This window comes from Apostichopus japonicus, chromosome 11 (genome assembly GCF_037975245.1).
Source record: "Apostichopus japonicus isolate 1M-3 chromosome 11, ASM3797524v1, whole genome shotgun sequence".
Classification (NCBI taxonomy): domain Eukaryota; kingdom Metazoa; phylum Echinodermata; class Holothuroidea; order Aspidochirotida; family Stichopodidae; genus Apostichopus; species Apostichopus japonicus.
This window is the reverse complement of record NC_092571.1, coordinates 28,143,961-28,164,261: the sequence shown is the minus strand read 5'-3', so window position 1 is coordinate 28,164,261 and position 20,301 is coordinate 28,143,961. Positions and strand designations below refer to the sequence as shown.

The window sequence follows — 20,301 nt, the reverse complement described above, 5'->3', positions numbered from 1 at the left end:
CCAGGGAGTTGTTATGCAACTCCCTGGTACAACTGCCATATAGACTGTACACAAATCAAGCGTGGTGTTATATTACGTATCTGTCAATGACGTTCGTAGTGTTTAAATATTCATATTATGGGCGAGGTTTATTGGGTTCCCAACGGAAAATATCTTGGAGAACAACAAAGTTGAAAGTTGCAATTTTTTCGACTTTTATGCCACCATTTGAAGTAAAATATAAATAGATTAGCTAGTTATGTATGTCGTTATGGCAAAGTGGAATCAGTGAGGTTGAGAAAAATCATAGAAAAGGACGCAAAATGCTGCTTTAACTGCTGCCTTTTGCCTAAACCTTATGGGTTCCTTCCTTGCCCTTTTACGCTTTTTGCTTCCTTGAGATTTACATCTTGAAGGTTGCACTTCTGCATGTAAACGTGCATCTTCAATGCTTTCACTCAATTTATCTGTTGCTTCATGGTCACTGCTTATGTCCAGTGTGTCTTCAAATTTCTTTTTCTTAACTGCAGTCTTTCGTTCAAATAGTTCTTTTCTTATTCTGTTACTTTTACTGCTTTTGGGGTGAACACCTCTTGAAGATTTTGCTTCTGCGTATGAACTCTGAACTTCACGGTGTTCACTGGATACATCTCTTGCTTTGTATTTACCGCATTTTCCTGACTCCTTCATCCTCATTGGTTTCCTTTGCCTACCATGTTTCAAAAATTGCTTACATTTGCTGACTTTCTTGCATGAACGCTTTTCTGGTGGGCTTTCACTACTGCTGCTGGTACGGCTTATTTCTTCAAAGATCTTTTCCACTTTTTTGCTCTTAGATATCTTCTGCTGCTTTTTGGTGTAATGCTTTCCTAAGGTCCTCGGACTGTGCTTCCAAATCTCAAAATTGAATGTAGACTTCTTATCCCGCAGAGCCTTCTTAGCACTACTTCCAGGTGATATCTTCACACCTTTACTGCTGTTCTGACTTGTTGATATCAGTTCTACCTCCTCATCTGGTATCTCATTATTACTCTTCCTCGAAGGTGAACATTTTGGTGTTGTATTTTCATCATAACTACTTTCTCTATCCACAGATGCAAACTCCCTGTTATTCATTACCATCAATGTTTCTTGCGCTATATTTGTATGTTTCATATGGCTGTTTACTTTCTTGCGAACTCTGTTGTCTACCCTGTGAGGGATAACATCAGACATTTCTGAAAAACTGCTTTCAGGGACAGTTTCTTCGTGATGGTTTTTACCATTCTTTGTTTTGTTCAATCCAGGTTCTGCTTCTACTTGCAACTGTATTTCTTCCTCTCCACAAGTTTCTCTTTCTGAACTAGAACCATGATTCTCTCTGAGGTTGGGTGTAACATTACCTTCGTGATCGGTTATAATATCAGCAGTGTTACAATCATCTTTTGACTTGCTTGACAAGGCTGCCTCATGTTCAAATGTTCCATGCGATTCCCTCGAGACGTTGGTACTTACTGCTGAAAAACTGCTTTCAGGGACAGTTTCTTCGTGATGGTTTTTACCATTCTTTGTTTTGTTCAATCCAGGTTCAGCTTCTACTTGCAACTGTATTTCTTCCTCTCCACAAGTTTCTCTTTCTGAACTAGAACCATGATTCTCTCTGAGGTTGGGTGTAACATTACCTTCGTGATCGGTTATAATATCAGCACTGTTACAATCATCTTTTGACTTGCTTGACAAGGCTGCCTCATGTTCAAATGTTCCATGTGATTCCCTCGAGACGTTGGTACTTACTGCTGAAAAACTGCTTTCAGGGACAGTTTCTTCGTGATGGTTTTTACCATTCTTTGTTTTGTTCAATCCAGGTTCTGCTTCTACTTGCAACTGTATTTCTTCCTCTCCACAAGTTTCTCTTTCTGAACTAGAACCATGATTCTCTCTGAGGTTGGGTGTAACATTACCTTCGTGATCGGTTATAATATCAGCAGTGTTACAATCATCTTTTGACTTGCTTGACAAGGCTGCCTCATGTTCAAATGTTCCATGCGATTCCCTCGAGACGTTGGTACTTACTGCTGAAAAACTGCTTTCAGGGACAGTTTCTTCGTGATGGTTTTTACCATTCTTTGTTTTGTTCAATCCAGGATCAGCTTCTACTTGCAACTGTATTTCTTCCTCTCCACAAGTTTCTCTTTCTGAACTAGAACCATGATTCTCTCTGAGGTTGGGTGTAACATTACCTTCGTGATCGGTTATAATATCAGCACTGTTACAATCATCTTTTGACTTGCTTGACAAGGCTGCCTCATGTTCAAATGTTCCATGTGATTCCCTCGAGACGTTGGTACTTACTGCTGAAAAACTGCTTTCAGGGACAGTTTCTTCGTGATGGTTTTTACCATTCTTTGTTTTGTTCAAACCAGGTTCTACTTCTACTTGCAAATGTATTTCTTCCTCTCCACAAGTTTCTCTTTCTGAACTAGAACCATGATTCTCTCTGAGGTTGGGTGTAACATTACCTTCGTGATCGGTTATAATATCAGCACTGTTACAATCATCTTTTGACTTGCTTGACAAGGCTGCCTCATGTTCAAATGTTCCATGTGATTCCCTCGAGACGTTGGTACTTACTGCTGAAAAACTGCTTTCAGGGACCGTTTCTTCGTGATGGTTTTTACCATTCTTTGTTTTGTTCAATCCAGGTTCTGCTTCTACTTGCAAATGTATTTCTTCCTCTCCACAAGTTTCTCTTTCTGAACTAGAACCATGATTCTCTCTGAGGTTGGGTGTAACATTACCTTCGTGATCGGTTATAATATCAGCACTGTTACAATCATCTTTTGACTTGCTTGAAAAGTTTGCCTCTTGTTCAAATGTTCCTTGTGATTCCCTTGAAATGTTTCTACTCTCTACTGTCCTGGTTTCTGAACATTCTCCTCCATTGTGCTTGTTTTTATAACTGCTAGGACCTAATGTTGTTGACCAAGAAGTATAGTAAGGTGGTGGAAATTGGAACCCACTGGTTAATCCATAATCATAAAGCAGTTCAGTGTTTTCAGGAATATCCACCATTGCAAACAGACACAGTCTTGGTTTACCCATCAACTCAATCACCTTCATCTTGCAATTTTGGTCCTTTTTTGCGCCATGGTTAACTAATCTTCCAAGGGAAGGGTGACCAGCTGGGGGTTCTTCTGTAGCATCGACACTGCAAGGAGATAAATGTGATATAACTTCGCAAAATTTATAGGAAAATGCAAATAAACTTAACCAGAATGCAAAAATGCAATGTGGTTTTCATGATGTAACATGATCAATATATTATCATCAGACATGTATACTGTTTAGTGGGAGTATGCAACACCCTTAACCTGAGATAAACAGGATGATAATATTGTGAAATCCATTTTTTTTCTTTTGATGATAAACATGGTCTCAGTATGTATATTTCACATGTACAGTGCCTATGTTTCACATGGAAACATGGCAATTGCATTTGTGTTACGAACATATATCATTACATTTGTGTGATGTATATATTACCAATGTTCATTGTCCTCGCATGTCTAAGATAATGTATAAACTGTGTATATGTCCTGAGATATGTTTCACATGCACACATGTGTGATGTATACCATATATTACCAACGTTCACTGTCCTCACATGCATCTGATTACATATAAAACAGTGTATGTGTCCAGCCTAATACACATTGTAAACAGTGCTGCAGTGTCAAAACATGATGTTAATCAGTTTAATGTATCTATTCTAGTGAACACTGTCCTCACATGTCTAGGATAATGTCTAAACTGTGTATATGTCCTGCGATATGTTTCACATGCACACATGTGTGATGTATACCATATATTACCAACATTCACTGTCCTCACATGCATCTGATTACATATAAAACAGTGTATGTGTCTTACCAGCCTAATACACATGGTAAACAGTGCTGCGGTGTCAAAAACATGATGTAAATTAGTTTAATGTATCCATCAGGGATGTAAGTGCAGCCAAAAAAAAAACGGAAAACTATTTGGAGAATCGGAGAAACCGGGGGAATGCCGTTCTAACACATCCTACTCCTAGCTCTGAATACTTACGCACTATCGTTATGTTAGGCTAGCTCAAAAGTATTAGCGCTAACACATCCTACCACTAGTTCTGACTACTTACACACTATCGTTATGTTAGGCTAGCTCCAAGTAACGAATACGTCGCAGCGAAATCCGGAATAAAAAACAGTCACATTTGAAAGCGATCACGAATATCGACTATCATATGCGTATCCCGTAGATTTAGCCGCTCACAAATATCACAAGCGTTAATTCCGAAACTTATGTAGAGCACCAGCAGTTACGAATCAACGTGAATTAGGCAAGGTTTTTCAACGACAGAAATGAGATATAGCGATTTGAAGTTCGCACGTACGCAAAGATGTTCACATGGCACACACAATGTTGTACAGTGCAATGCGTAACAGGAAATGGTATTTTGGTTGATCGATGAGTGAAAATTGAAGTTAGCTTGCTGCAACGGGCCAGCATTTTTGCCGCGTTGTGTCTTTAATATTTGTACAATTTTGTGGAACTTTATTGGAATTAAAAAAAAACCGGATTTCCGTAAAAATACGGAAGACTTACATCCCTGATCCATTATAGTGTACACTGTTCTCACATGTCTAGGATAATGTATAAACTGTGTATATGTCCTGAGATATGTCACATGGACGCATGATAGACATTGCATTTCTGTTGAAAACATATCAGAAGGTTAATGTTTATAACTAATGTTCACTGTCCTCACATGACTTTCTTTGCAGGTGAATTCCACTACATACTGCATAATTAGCTTTCGTGAGATGAATGCACTACTTCTAAATTTGTATCTGCTTTACTCAATAAGAAATTACCCAAAAGCCCTTTGTTTGTACCTTCAAACATAAACTACTAAATGCTTCCTGTATATTTGAAGGAGTAGGTCTACTGTTGGTGAGGATCAGTGCAGTAAGTGATCATGTGATATCACAATACACACATGCTGAAAATTTGTTAAATTAACATTTGGAGGATGTGATGTTATAGAAGCCTAACTTAAGTTATTGGGCTTAAAAAATGGATAGCAGTTTACTTGATATCATACGGAATAATTAACCAAGGGTGAAAATGTTAATAAAGTAACTTAAGTTCATAACACTATCAACACATCACTAGCTCTGCCACTTTCGAATTAGAATTGTATTCCTTATAGGAAAGTTCAAGCAACTGTAAAATAAAGATGTATTGTAAACAATGCATATGTAGCCTGAGCTATCAATCCTTGTTGAACATGTGAAGGAAAGATCTCTGAAAAAATACTATGATTGATCACTAAAAACATGCAAGACATGCAAGTTAATAAAGAAACATACACACGTTCACTCATTCTCTACATTCAGCACTAAACATTTTTGTACATATTAAAAATCTAAAATAGTACCTACCACAGTTTCTGTCCTTTCGAATTGAAGAAGTATCTAAAGCCTGTTTCTTCTATTTCTTCCCTTCTGTTTCCTTCCCTTGCACTGATTAAATTGCCATGATACATGAGAAGAAATTCGCCACGGTGAAAAGACTTAGTTGTGAAAACTGCTCTGCCTGAAAAAAATGGTACAAATCCATATAAAAGCACTTGGACTTTAAAATGGCATGCACTGTGTGAGAACTGTACGTAAAAAATACTAAAATGTATCCATTTAGCATTGTATGGTAACGTTAGGCTACACAGGCCTAATCTATCGGCCTGAGGCTGAGTCTTACTCTCAGTGACTAGTCTTATGAGTAATCATGCTTGCCATACGTGCGTGCAGCCGTGAGGTAGAAAGCAAGCATGGTAACGGCCACCATGGTCTGTACTCTGTAGTGTACAAACCATATGGAACTGTACATATTTACAGTATTCACATATAGCTGAAGTGAAGGATTTCCCCTCATTACCAAACGTACCAAAATGTAATTTATTTCTTACTTTGTTTCTAATATGAATGACGGGTGATACCAACAAGCTACTATAATTTATTGGGTGGTGGATTTTTGTTTAAGATTAGGGATTTCCAAATTTTATTTGAAGTGTTGAACACTTGCAGCAAATAAGCTTGTCATCCATCTGCAGGGTTTTAGGTTGTCTGACATGAGTTTTGGTCACCTCGGATGATCGGACGACCATTAAATTTATGCCCTGTATGTACAGCAGAGCAAAAGCCTTCCATGTGCAAAGATTTTGGGGTGATAATGTAGCTGTCTTTCAAAAATCTATACAACAACAACCAAAAATAAAACTCTCTGCATGATGTTTATTAAAGGAAGGTCAACCTTGTTCAAATTTCTGTGTGTTACGTGTGTGTACTGTATATGTCAAAATTCTTCTTAAAACACACACTACTTCTAGCTCCAGTGTAAAGTTCTTCAGTTTTGCATGATGTTAAAGTTTGGTCAATGTGTCTGGCCTCTATCTAACACTCTTTGAAGTTGAGATAAATTTCTTGGGGAGAAATGTTTGTTTTCATCAATGTACATTACATTTATTTAAGTTTGTGCACTACCATTTCTTGGACAAAAATTTATTATAGCTTGTTGTAATCGCCCTTCTTTCATATATATTAGAAACAGCGTAAAGTAAATCACATTTTGGTACATTCCATAATGAGGGGAAAATCCTACACTTTACCTGCACACCCCTTGCATCGCTAACTTGAAGTTTATAGTTTTGTTATTAGTAAAGACAGAATGAACACACTGTACATATGCCCTAATGGCTAGGTACAGTACTGTATACTTTGTACACTACAGACCCTGGTGGCTGTGACCAGACTTGCTCCCTACCTCACGGTTGCATGCATGTATGACAAGCTAGCTGGATTACAACCAGATGCCAATATGTTGCTGCAATGTACAGTATTTTTGTATACCATGGGCTTACTCTGTATATTTTACTACCAGAGAACTCCCGCAACCCAACATGGATTAATAATGAGCAGTGTCATACACCATATAACATGTTTGTAACTCTACACTACAGTTCTGTCCAAGATTTTTGCAAAGTCCATCTTCATAAGACTAGTCACTAAGAGCAAGACTTAACTTCTTAAGTCTCAAACTAAAAAAACTTGGCCTGCATAGCCTAACATTACGGTACTCACCTACAAGGCTAAATCTATACATTGTAGTATTACTGACATATGGCTCTCGCACAAGGGGCACCATTTAAAGTCCAAGTGCTTTCGTTTGGACAACTAAAACATTCTGCAGACCACCAAATATGTAGGTAAGGTTGTCCAAAGGACAACCTTAAAACTTTCATAAACATGAGCCCTGGTACAGATGACAACAATTTAAAAAAATCAATATCTCTTGCATGAGCACAAGCCCCATAACAAAGGAACAGTTATTATGATGTGTTAATTTTAAAGTGGACACTACATATATGTTTTCAAGGGAAATTTTTGGGAAAGTTGGAACTGGAAGTGAAATAAATATCATTCAGATGTATTTCATGTCTGTTATACACCTATCCATCCATTTAAGAGTCATTTTCAGCCATTTGTGATTTCATTTCCTAATTATGCCCTGTCCAGATGTGCCTACAGACCCTGATGACCCACACTGATACTATTGGGACCTTTCATGAAATGCACTAGACTAATCAACACTTACCTTTCACTGGCAAGACCCTTTCAACAAATCCATCCTTGTCCATCTGCAGGTCTTCCTCATTAGGAAGACAATGCAGTTTGCCTCTACGTCTGACACATTGCCTGCCCTGATCCATCTAAATCAAATAAGTAACAATTTGGAAGGTTTGTGATAATATTTACACTTTATAGATGATGCTATAACATGCAGCTACCTTTAATAATATGGCACAAATTGCTTTGATTCCAATTTTACAAGCTAATGAAGACCCGTTGATAAACCTAATACTATAATCATGGGAGAACACTGGTTAAGTAAGCATCTTCATCCAACCATACTTTTGTGTGGCAGATCCAAAATATGATAGACCTAGGGTCAGCTTTGAAATCTTGGACATGACTGTTAAAGTTAACAGTTGAATTAGTCTATCCACAATCACAAATGGGTATGGGTAGCCTGTTAACTATCTTGTACCTGTTCTATATATCAGTATCGATAAGCAATAGTGCAAAATATAATTTTAAAAAGTGAAGTATTTTGCTTGCAAAAGTCTTTTTTCAAAAGGAAGTGAAACAACTTAAATTGATAGTTATATGCTGTTCTTTAGCAGTTAACTGTAAAACTTTGGAACATTGAAATCCTGACTACTTGAACAATTTAACCAATAGCCCTTTGTGTGTGCAGAAAATACTACTTACAGTTATGTCTGATGAACAAGATACTGCAAGTTTTGCTGGTGCAGGTTCTACTCTTGATTGAGCAACTGTTATATATTTACTTCTATTGCATCTTGAAGAGGATCTTCATCGTTTTTAACAAATAGTCCATCCCTCTCAAATCTAGCTGTAGCATAGAGTGATAGACTAGACAGTCTTGTGCCAAACAAAACTTTTACTTGACTTGCTCAATAAGGGACTCATATGTCTAATTTTCATTAATAACTTCACTCTTTTGTGAGCTGACTGCTCCAAAGTTACAAAAAGGTTTTTTATCTGCTTCTCCACTGCTAGAGCTATTTCAGATGATCTAGGAAATCAATGAGGATATTACGAATTTCCTCCAGGGTGAATATATTCTGTTTATATGCCTCCATAACAAGCATCAAGAACTTTATTCTTCCTTCAACTTCAACTTCGTAGGTCTTTTTCACTGGCATTCTGTTAGCTCTGACAAGAAATGTTTAAAGATGCAATGTGTTTTACAACAGGTCATTTTATTAACCCTTCACGAAGGCCATAAACTCAAGTTCAACCAGTTATTATATACATGCACAGTGAACTAAAAAGTACTTGTCAAGAGCTAATTTTGCTTTCTTTTTCACACAAAAAAACTCATCAGGATGTGGCAACTTGGCAAGCCTAGTGTTATACTCCCAGCACTTATTTCTTCCATTGTTTGAAATCTAACTGAAGTCTGTAGCATCCCACAACTGACAAATAAAGTGGTAGGCCTAGGCTGTATGAATACTATGAATGAAAATACACCACTTTGTGACAATTTCTTTGGTAGATTGAATAAGATTGACCGTCACATTGAGTAGCCTAATTCATATGTTGACAGAATGTTTGCAGTGAAAAGCTTATATATAGTAGTATTACAACAACACAATGACCTAGGCTATAGTTACTAGGCTAAATTTACTAGACTGTACTACTACTTCTGGGTTACTTTATTTGGTAACCTAACGTTACACTACAGTACGTCTACGTACGTTAGACCAGGCCTAGCCTACCCTTCGAATAACTTAGTACTAGTACTCCTTAAAACTAGACTAATTTGACTAGGATGTAACGTGTTGACTACAGAAGCCTTACGGTAACTCATGTTAGGTCTTTAATCAACACAAAACGCAGTTTGGAATGTAACTTACATGGCTGGGCGATATCTACAACTACTGTAGTAAAACGTTTCGATGCCAATTCGATGCCACTTCGATGCCAGTTAGTACAGCATGCAAGAATGCCTGTTACATTGTGGAAGGCGAATTGGGCCACAACATGATATAACGAGATCCTTACGTACCGGACTTGCGCAGTTGTGGGATTAGCATTGGAGACGGAGATTAACTCTGAGATTAAGGAGGGGTTGTTGTGGGGGGGGGGGGGGGGGTAAAGTTACAGCGTATGGTCCAGGTGACGGTCTGGGGCAACTCAAGTACTGAAGGGGTTGGGCCATTAAAGGGTGCATCGTGGTTCACAGTATTCTGAGGGTATGACTTTATGAGTGTCATACATCAAGTGCATTAAAATCATAATATGACGGACGATCCGGAGGGAAATAGGGAAACGAAAAAAAACGTAAATCACTTGGCACCACTTAGGTTCTAAAATTTTCACGGGGGAGTCATGCATAATAGGTAGTTGGTGTTATGGTGTTAAATAAGAAAACCGAAACCCTGCACTGAGAGCAAGCACTAAATGTTTAAAGGCGATGCCAGGTGGGGAGGCCATAGGAACCTCCCCAAATCAAATTAAAAATAGCATGGCCGAATGGGGGTGGGGTTGGAGTTTTTAAAGTAATATCGAGTACATTTTACTGGTTTGACTGCACACAAGAATTGGTATTACAATTGCAGAAGCAGGAATAACGATTGTAAATATGATTAGTTCTGCTATGTTTGGTCCTATTAAACGTATATATCATGCTGCATGAGCAGGGAGCAAAGCCAATGGTTGGGGATAAGTCTCGAGGGAATGATTAAAACAAAAGTCAATTTGATAAGTTTGAACTTTTGACGACTTTCTGTGCTCGAAAACCTTATCACAAAGGAAATTGGGTATTGATGGAAGATGCCATATTCTTTCTTTTTACTTCTGTTCCTTTCTTCATGTTCACTTTTAAAGTGCAGTGCACGTCTATGTTAAAGTGTATGTCATGTTCTCCCCGCATTCCAATAATCTTACATTGTATAACATGTAAATATGGGTCCATATCCACTGCTATATAAAATGAGAGAAATGTTTACATTAATCATTCTTCATAGGTAAATAAAGTTGGAATACATCCTTCTCCTTCTCTTCATCCTCCTCCTCATCATCATTATAATTACTTTTATCATCTTGCATATTATTTTTACATTTAATATGTCAGTCATGTTACATATATATATTAGTAATATAATATATTAATATTATTTTGGTGCTATTGTTATTGTTTTGGTCGTCACAACTTTATTATCATTACTATTTTCCTTTTTTGGTCTTGATAGAGTATTGATAGCCTGGGGATAAATTTGTCCTCGGATATTGTAAATGTCCTCACAAGTATATATTTGTAGAGGTATACATAAATAGAGGGCGCTATATATATTTAAGCATACATTCAGTATACACCAGGTATTGGAAAAGTACTAAATATGGACACATTCGAGATAAGTCCATAGCAGTGTTGATCAACCCCTGGGGGGTCAGCTAAAGGTACTTAGAATGTGAGGACACGAAATTTGTCCTCACATTTTTCAATTGTCCTCATATGTATAGGCCTGTAGAGGAAAATGTCCTCGTATACATAGGTCTGTCAGTACACACATACATACATACATACATACATACACTCATACATACATACATAGACATGCACTCAAACCGATGAAAGCATCATACTTCTATGACATCGTGCAATAGCACCAACATAATATTGGGTTAAAATTATCACAAATTCATTTCTATGCAGAGCATCTTTTTTTATTCAAAATGGTATCTTAAATGATTTGATTTAATATATGTTTATTGATATTTCCTTATTATTTTCAGTTGACTAACACTTTGAAAACTGATGCTTTTTTTACTAACTCTTAATTTGCCTTTAATCGCTTTTATGGAATTTATCTATCATACGTTTTATTCTCTTATTAAACATAATTGTATCTTATGCTATTTATACTGGAATGAAGGATCGGAAACTGAAACTATAACTAGATCTATCAGCTATAGGCATGTTCCTTTTGAATTTATGTGTGCTATGAAAAAGAGGTTCGACCCACACCCTCTATCCACTCTTGTTCAAACATATATTAATTGGATGCCACCATATACAAATTGAAATGATAAAACTACCATTAATTTATCATGCACAACCAACCTGAATATTCTGCAGCTTGCTTGCATTTTGTGTGCATTGAAACCTTAGCTTTTTTTTAGTAAACTTGTCTAACATTCTGTCCAGATGTTGATCAAGGAATGAAAATAATGTAGTTTCACAGGTTTACATAAGCAAGACTTGAGAAATCAGCAGAAAGCTGTACAAATAGAAAAATCTTATATTACTACCAAGTATTATTCTCAGTATTGTTACCGGGATTTCAAGAGTTGCGCCAGCGCCGGGATACAACATCTTAAAAATTGTTTGCGTTCGCTCAGAAAAAACTTGCGTCCCCACGGTTCCTCCATGAAAACATGCACTTTAAATTACCTCTACAAGAACGCACAATACTTAGTTATAATGACCCCTGAAAAAAACATTGGCTTGTGCGCAACGGATATCCTATAGTGATAGGTTTATAATGTGCATATTGAAAATCATAAATGCAAATTATACAACTCATGCCTATGGAAGCGTGAGGACATTAATATTATATGTATTATCTTAGATTACAAATAAATTCATGTGTTTGCACTGAAACCCTTTACAAGGTGTACTTACTATATAAAGAGAAGTGCAACTCATAGCAAGAATATTTTGACATAATGTGGTAGCCCATACATGCAATACAGACACAACTCTTTAAATGTACATTAATATTCACACAGATTGAAACAGATTGAAAGAGGAAGGTGCCAACTGCATACGCAGCTGGTACGGTACGGTGCCAGCATTATTTTAATATATGCCAGCATTAATTTGAATTTATGTCCACATCAAATCAATTTTATGTAGACATAAAAAAGTCCTGCCTCCTGATATGTCGTCATAATTTCTGAATTTTGTCCACTGTGGCCAACCATACACGTTGTGACATTTGAGAGTGCACACACATGAGAGCCTATACTACAAACTTTGCTATCTCTACACGGGACAGCAACGTTACAATTAGTTGCATTGAGACCGTCGGTATAATGCGCTATATAAATAAGTTATTTAAACATAATACGTTGTGTTTATTGAGCACGATAAATGCAAAATTGTTTGCAGACAATGGTAGGGACTATTAGCCAAACAAATCACAGGAAATTTGGAAACGCATCATTGACTGCTTTCAGTATGAAACTTCTTTGTAACGCCGGGGAGTGTTTTTAACCTTCTACTTTGCGGTTGATTGTTATCATTTATTTGTTTTGAAACAAATTCAATCATCTATACAAAGGATTGGAAGAAATGTTGGTTCTTTTGAGAAGTTGCGGTTTTTTTAAAAGAAAGAAAGAAAGATATTATTCCAAAAAGTACGAAAACATGTTATTGGAAACCTGCTCAAATACCGAATCATGTGTCGTTGTACACTTGTTAACACAATTTACACGTTGACACTGAGGGTTATATCTACGATTTGTGCAAACAGATGAATATTTTTTTCAACTCCCTGGTTTAAAGTTGCAGTTAAAACGGCATGTCTATTAAGTGTTTATATGAATGAGGAATTGTTATAACGGAACGCCATTACTCTTTTAGAGATGTGTAAACATTTTCTTTAAAACTTTCCTAGCTTCCAAAATTGTTATTTTGAATTCTTATACATGAACTCATATTTTCATTTGTGGCTTCATCATCTGTTACTAACAATGTGTTCAAATTTGTTGTATCACAGTGTTCTTGTGTTTAATTGTTTCTACCTGGTAAGTTGCATCACATAATTTAAAAAACAAAAAAGCACCTACGGTTACAGTTTACCGTTAATCAATGAATCACAGGTAGGGATGTGTCTGTTGTTTAAAGCTTTACAAGATTGATTGCCCTACACAACAAACAATAACAACACCACTGAACTGAACAATGTGGCAACAAACACGTATTTAATGTAGATCCCACCCGTACAGTATACCCACAAAGAAATGTGTAATATACACATTTATAGTACTCGAGTCCAGTTTTCTGCACTCGGACTTTAGACCAATTCCAATTTGGTATAGCATCTTGCTTGGCAGATCTCTTATTTCTGAAGTTTACTCTTTGAGTGTCCAGAATGAGCACTTATGTAAGGAGTCAATGCAGTCTTACACATTTAGCCACACATACAATGAATATCTTCTTGTTTAAAGCAAATCATATGAAGCCAATGCTTTGATTGGTTGCTGCTATTCGTCATATCGTAGATTCTTTGGCATAAACGATAGTGGCTTTGTAATTTATATAGAGACTGTGTGTATACGGTAGTTCTCACAATATAACTCCATTTCAATTAGATCCTTTCATCGTTCAAAGCTGTTTCAAAGTTATGGTTACAAAGATAAAACGGTGATCATTAGATGTCATTTTGATCTTAGTAATACAGTGAAAAGCAGTGTGATGTGACAAACAATAATTCACAATGACACAGGCTGTCCTGAAATGACCATTGACCTCAACAACTGGCTTCTTGTACTAAATGTGATACATCAAAATACTAAATATGACATCTGTCCTTGTTAAAATATTGTGATAAACAATGGTTTCCACAATTTGACCCCTGGTGAACTCAAACGAATATATGACCTCCGCCCACAACATAAGGCTCAATATCACAATATTGGGACTACTAGCCCCCTTCATCATCTACATGGCTGGCTGGTGAATGCCAGCTGAACATACACTCTCAGGCGCGTATCCAGGGAGAGGCGTTGGGGCGTGCGCCCCCCCCCCGGGTAAGAAAAAGAGGAGAGAAAAGAAAAGAGAAGAAAGGGGAAAAAATAGCAGGAAGGAGAGAAAGGAAGGGAAAAGAAAAAGAAAAAAGAGAGAAAAAGGAGAAAGGGAGAAAAGGAGGGAGCAGAAGAAAAACGCCAAGACATCGCCAAGATGGTGGCGCTCCGCTTAGATAGTACTTTGCGCCCCCGGGTTAGAAAATCCTGGATACGCCCCTGATATACCTATATATATATATTAATCTGAACGTCTCCCACTGGTCAAATGGAACCTCAAACATGTCATACGTTTATTCCGGTAACGAAAGTTGCCTAAGCATTACGTTACACTAAAGAAAAAATATGTGGATCGCTGGGATCTCAACAATACACCAAACATTTTCATGAAGGCTTTCAATAATTACGAGACCTGCAGAATTCAGGTATCTAGTGCCTTTGCGCTCTAACATGCTTTTGAGCATGACTGAACAAACTAAACAATCTGTCCGAGTCAAAAGCTGACTTTTGCGTTGAATCGCATGAGTTCGACTCAAAACATATAGATAACGAAATGTTTATAAAAAATAAATAAAAAAAACGTACATCGGTTAATCAATATTTCTGGTGAACAATGAACTGATCCATCTTCCAGAAGACAGGCTTGTGCTTCCGTGTAAGGTAGGCTCACCAAATTGTGATTAGCTAACTGAAACGCAAAGATTTAACAAATACCATTTTACAGGTGAACAAAGTTACGGCACAACGTAATTTATGCATATGCATACCTATCTATTGTAAAGCATATGAAATTGTCTCAATTAAAGTTACGTGGTCCCCATTTCTGTGATGGATATATGTGACGGCCGAAGCCCCTACCTGAGTTGTAACGAGACACTTCACTTTAAGTTCAAATCGAGTCATTAGCAATATTGTAATGATTCGAGTCGAGACATTGTCTCGACTCACTGTATTATTTCAATACGGAATAGTTAACGAAATGATGTTTTCTTTTGAAGTTAGTAACAGCTCCAGTCATTTATTCGTCACACTTCACTTTAATATGAAATCTATATATATATTGTTATTTCACAGGAATGTTCTCTTACTACACTCTTCCCGTACAGTATAAATGCATGAATTATCGATCAGGTTATCATATTGGATTTCGTATTTATATTCACATTCAACATGCAGAATGCTGACATTCAGTGTAATTTATAGTAAGGGATAGACCTACAGACTATTTCGTTGTCTTTTCTTGGATATTAACGAATCGTATATTAGAAAAAAATCATGTTTGATTTACACCTACCTGATCAGTAAGTAACTTCTCTAGTGGAAGAACAAACCGTTTGGGGAGAGACTTCGGACTTGGGAGATTCCCCTCCCTTATATGATTGAGGTAAGTGCGCTTAATGATACTTATGTCGTCATAACAACAGAGATCGACAACAAGATGTCCGCTCTCTTCGTACGCGTTGATATGATGGAAACAAAAGAAAGCGTTCGCGATGTACGTCTGCGGTATAATGGTACCGTCTTCTCGGTTGATGACGTAGAATTTGACCGACCTAGTCCCGTCGTAGTCCATGCAATCAGCCACACTGTGTCTTCTATATGCCGCAGTCAAAATCTTCAGGACATTGATAGTAAGCGGCTGTTCAACGAAGACTATATAATTCTCCGTCATACCGAAACTGTGGTAGTAGGACGGGTAGAGGGATGAAGATGCTGGGATTTGGCAGAGAACAGTAGAATCTCGTTGCAGATCGGCTGTGACGAAAAATATAAACTGATAGATTGGTGGTATCGGTATATATAGGATTTGATTTCGAATACTAGGTTCCTTTTTCCCCTTGAAAAATTCATTAACCTTGGGCCACTGACGGTAACCAAGAAATATAGGACAGGAGAATGATGCAATTCTGCTCATCTAATACATATTCGATATTTGTCAAAGTCAGGTATTTTACATCTCGAGGACGGCTGTGAACATGTTTGGGCATCAGTCAAGCTTAAACTGCATTCCCCTTCCCTCAACCCCTGCGTATATCTCTCCTCTCCATTCTCCTCGGCTTACTTAGCCACCTCCCCCTTCCCCCCCCCTACCACACACACTTTCTTATCCCTCTTCATCCCCTTTCTCTTCAAACAGGCTCCCTAGAGAAAGTATCGCCCTTTGAAAAAGCTGTTCTTTCTAGTGAAACTCACTATGCCATCATGTTTTCATGCAAAGGCAGTTCCTCTAGGAAGATAGCCCCGCAGTCAATTCTAACAATTGTTGTAGTATATAAATGTATACAGAGACCTCAATATATTCGACATTCGCACACAGTTAATCACTATATAGGCCTAATATTTGTTATAACTTCTTGTATTCAAACCGCAATTCTTTGCATTATTGTTTTGTCTCTTCTGAGTCATTTTCAGTGTCATTCGACCGTATAGGAAATATTTGTCTCGCCAACATTGTCTGCCACCAGCGTATCACTTCAACACTGGATGTCAATACAGATAGCCATACACGTATATTCATGGTACTTTAGGGGAAAAGGGCAAAGTTGAAACATATAATTACGATATATACACGAAAGAAATGCATTTCCTTCTGTTAAATGTGTTCTGTTAACTGTAATTCGGGGTGCATTATCATCAAGCGAGCCTTCCTATTAACGGAAGCTATATTTCCTTTCTAGAGGACATGCCTGATTATAATTCACATATTTTCCCATGAATACAAAACACATTCTATCTTTCTTGCGAAAGAAAAGCAGCGGCTATATTGTATTTAATGGTTGGGAGGATTTGGTCTAGAATATGAGAAACAGCTTTGGCTCTTCCGTTCCATGATGCTTTCACTCATGGTCTATTGTGCTCCTGTGTGGCTCTTTTCCGGTTTCAAGACAACTCAATTTGATTAACAGACATTTCAGAAAGTATTATTCTATAGATGATCAGTACATTGAAGAAATTGTACTTCATTATGTAAGAGGGATTTTGACTGATCCTGACCATCCTCTCCATAAGTATTACACCACTCCACGTAGGTTGTATACCCTACCTCGTATGCGTACTGAACGCTTTAGACATTTTTTTTACCGAGGAGTATACAGCTTTTGAACTGTCATATAGCTAGATGATATTTTTATCATATTTGTGTATATATATATTGCATATTTTTAAGCTGCGGAATCCATTTCATTATATCTTTATTTTATGATTGATATCAATAAATTTTACTTTACTTTAGTTTTCTTATATTTAAAAATGTTAAATTAACGAATAATGAAATTAAGAAAAAAAAAGTTATACCCGATGGAAACTTGATTATTTTGTAGTATGCTTGCATGCCAAACGAAGAACCCATATTATAAACCGTTCCATCTTTGCCGTAGTGAGGATGCGCGGTAGCTAGGTTAACTGCCGTATAATCGTATGTAGCTTCATCCGACTAAAAAAAAAAAACAACAATCAAACACACTAAAACAAAAGAAAATGATAAAGAAACCAGACTGAATTAAGCAGGGCCGGATCCAGGATTTTATAAAGAAGGGCGTGTGGCACTGAGTTGCTGACGTGGACTCTCATAGAGAATATCCTGGGTCCTCCTTCCAGAAACAAAAAAAAAACATGTTTCCAATGATTTTGCAGTAGAAAATTGCAATTAGATTCCGAGAAAAAGAGAAACTTCGACTTTGTTGCTATATAAAAAAAAGGTACATAGGAATTACATACAAATTCACAAGGATACCTAGAATATGTTGCTCTTTTATCTGTCAAATGTAGTTATAATTAGTTATAATAGTCAGGATTTGGTTCATATTTAGTTATTTAGCTATAATATAGAGGTCTGTTATACTGCTTATATATTGATAATACAATGATAAACTCACCGTTGTAACTGTTTTTAGATCTTTGGGATCAATTTTGACGATTTTTGAGCTTTCCGTTAATGCGTAGAAATCCTCGCCGACTTGCAAGTAGTTGACGTTACAATTATCAGAAGGTGGTGGTGGCCAGAAATAGGAAAAAAATCGACTGAAAATATTCTTGCATGGATCTGGAAGAGCTACGGTGCCGAAACCGGAATACACTAGTCTCTTCTGTTCAGTCGCTGCGATATAGGCATCTCCACGGAGAAAACGACTGCTGTAGGAGACTTTACCGTCACTTATTTCAAACTTATGCATCAGCGCAAATCCATCGAAGAAATGGGCAACTTTGTCATCACCAGCTTCGAATTGCCCTGGACCATTGCGAAGGTAAACACCAGATAGCCACGGGGGTATCATTCCTGGCGGACAAAAAAATGGTCGTGGTTTTGTCTACTCATAATAAGAATGTCTACATACTCAAAAAACACATATTCAATATTCAGGAATTATTTTGTTAAACCGGTTGGTTGCCGTCATGTTACATTACATATATAGAAGTCACTTAGATCAATAAAAACTACAAGGTTTGCTAAGTATATCATATATATATATATATATATATATATATATATATATATATGCAGAGTGGAAACAGACAAATTGTAACAACGACGGCGATTATGAATGACAATAACGATGATGGTAATGACGCAAATGAGGTTGGATAGGGCGATGATGATGCCGACGATGACGAATATGCATGATGATGATGGTGGTGGTGATGATGGTGGTTGTGGTGATGTATGGTGACACAAATATTGTTGGCTAGGACGATGACGATGGTGACGCTGATGACGATGATGACGATGTTGACGATAATGACAATGACGATGGTGACGATGATGACGACGATGACGACGATAACGATGATGACGAGGATGATAACGATAGTGACGATATAGTGACGATGATGACGACGATGATATAGAACGCTGAGTGCAATTACCGTACGAAAACCCCAGAAATTGTGACCCACCGTCATTAATGGTCGGGTCATCTTTCATGTGATTCTGTACATAGGCACGTTAAATGTTGCGGTTACCTACGACTCTCGCTTCCACGGCCTCGGGTGTTTCTGGTAATGTCTTGAATAGATTAGCGGTCGAGAGGGGTTCTTTTCTCACGCTGTCATTCTCACCATGCTTACCGTTTGCCAGAACCGACGTCATCTTCTGTTTGGGTTAGAAGACATTCAGTGTGGATCAGAGAAAAATAGGAATGGAAAAAAGAGAGACAAATTGGACTCGGTTGATACCAATTCTAGTATATGTTCCAAAAGGAAGATGTTCTTCTTTTTTTGTAGCAACGAGAACAACATAAATTAGCAAATCAAAGTTGCATAGTAAATAAATAGAACACCATATATAAGTAGCTCGTTATGTTGATCTAGTTTCCCCTCCTCTAATTTTTTTCTGTCGTTTCTGAGTTTGTCCCCAAATTGGATATGAGAAAGATTTGTCCATATATATATATATCTTGCAATGTTTCTTGGAACTCTCGTTCTTCTTTTGTGTCGACATTAAATATTGTAGTATCAAGTGCAGTATTTCTAGTTTATTTATCAACAATTTGCGAAATGGGAATGTTTGTCCGTAGTGGCTCCTATCAAGGGCGGCGGAAGCACTTTTAATCTGGGGGGGGGGGGGCACCGACATCAAAGGGCACTTTGCAGAAATTCGATTGGACTGATGCAGCCTTATATTTAGTATACCCTTTAAACTCTTAGTGTATTATCTTATTTGCGTATAAACATCACTCCATCAACGCCCCCCCCCCCCCCAAGGAAAATATGCATACTATAGTACTGCAATATCCAATGTGCAAATTGGGAAACAAGGAACAAGCTTTCTTTTGAGACAAAATGAGGTGAAATCATGCTAGTTGCTGATGTAGGAATCTTCCGAATTAGAGTTTATTTCTTGTCAATATCTTATCAAATTTTTTCCGTTCGAAATAGCTTTTAGTTTGACCCACAGAAATCCATT

The 20,301-nt window shown here is 37.3% G+C and overlaps 2 protein-coding genes across 2 annotated transcripts in view; both read right to left on the bottom strand.

The window, feature by feature from the left end:
* Positions 1-20,301, bottom strand: part of LOC139975580 (carotenoid-cleaving dioxygenase, mitochondrial-like) — a 39,959-nt gene that overhangs the window by 18,381 nt on the left and 1,277 nt on the right. Inside the window, exons 2-6 of the mRNA XM_071983601.1 lie at positions 19,359-19,488; positions 18,275-18,675; positions 17,694-17,832; positions 15,694-16,154; positions 14,985-15,087 (exon numbers count right to left, since the gene is read on the bottom strand). Of these exons, the coding sequence (XP_071839702.1) occupies positions 14,985-15,087; positions 15,694-16,154; positions 17,694-17,832; positions 18,275-18,675; positions 19,359-19,485 (1,231 nt within the window). The 5' untranslated portion in view covers positions 19,486-19,488. The remainder of the gene's footprint in view (positions 1-14,984; positions 15,088-15,693; positions 16,155-17,693; positions 17,833-18,274; positions 18,676-19,358; positions 19,489-20,301) is intronic.
* Positions 265-14,978, bottom strand: LOC139976360 (uncharacterized). Its single transcript, XM_071985053.1, has 5 exons — positions 9,503-14,978; positions 8,331-8,798; positions 7,654-7,768; positions 5,445-5,598; positions 265-3,166 (listed from the first exon to the last, which is right to left on the bottom strand). The coding sequence occupies exons 3-5, from the start codon at positions 7,766-7,768 to the stop codon at positions 265-267; spliced, it is 3,171 nt and encodes a 1,056-aa protein (XP_071841154.1). The 5' UTR covers positions 8,331-8,798; positions 9,503-14,978.

What these genes read in the sequence shown, in the direction of transcription:
- LOC139976360 (XM_071985053.1), bottom strand. Translation starts at nt 7,768, where the DNA reads ATGGATCAGGGCAGGCAATGTGTCAGACGTAGAGGCAAACTGCATTGT. An exon ending in AAGGGTCTTGCCAGTGAAAG is followed by an intron (nt 5,599 to 7,653) that starts GTAAGTGTTGAT and finishes CATTTTTTTCAG; the next exon opens with GCAGAGCAGTTTTCACAACT. An exon ending in TCGAAAGGACAGAAACTGTG is followed by an intron (nt 3,167 to 5,444) that starts GTAGGTACTATT and finishes ATCTCCTTGCAG; the next exon opens with TGTCGATGCTACAGAAGAAC.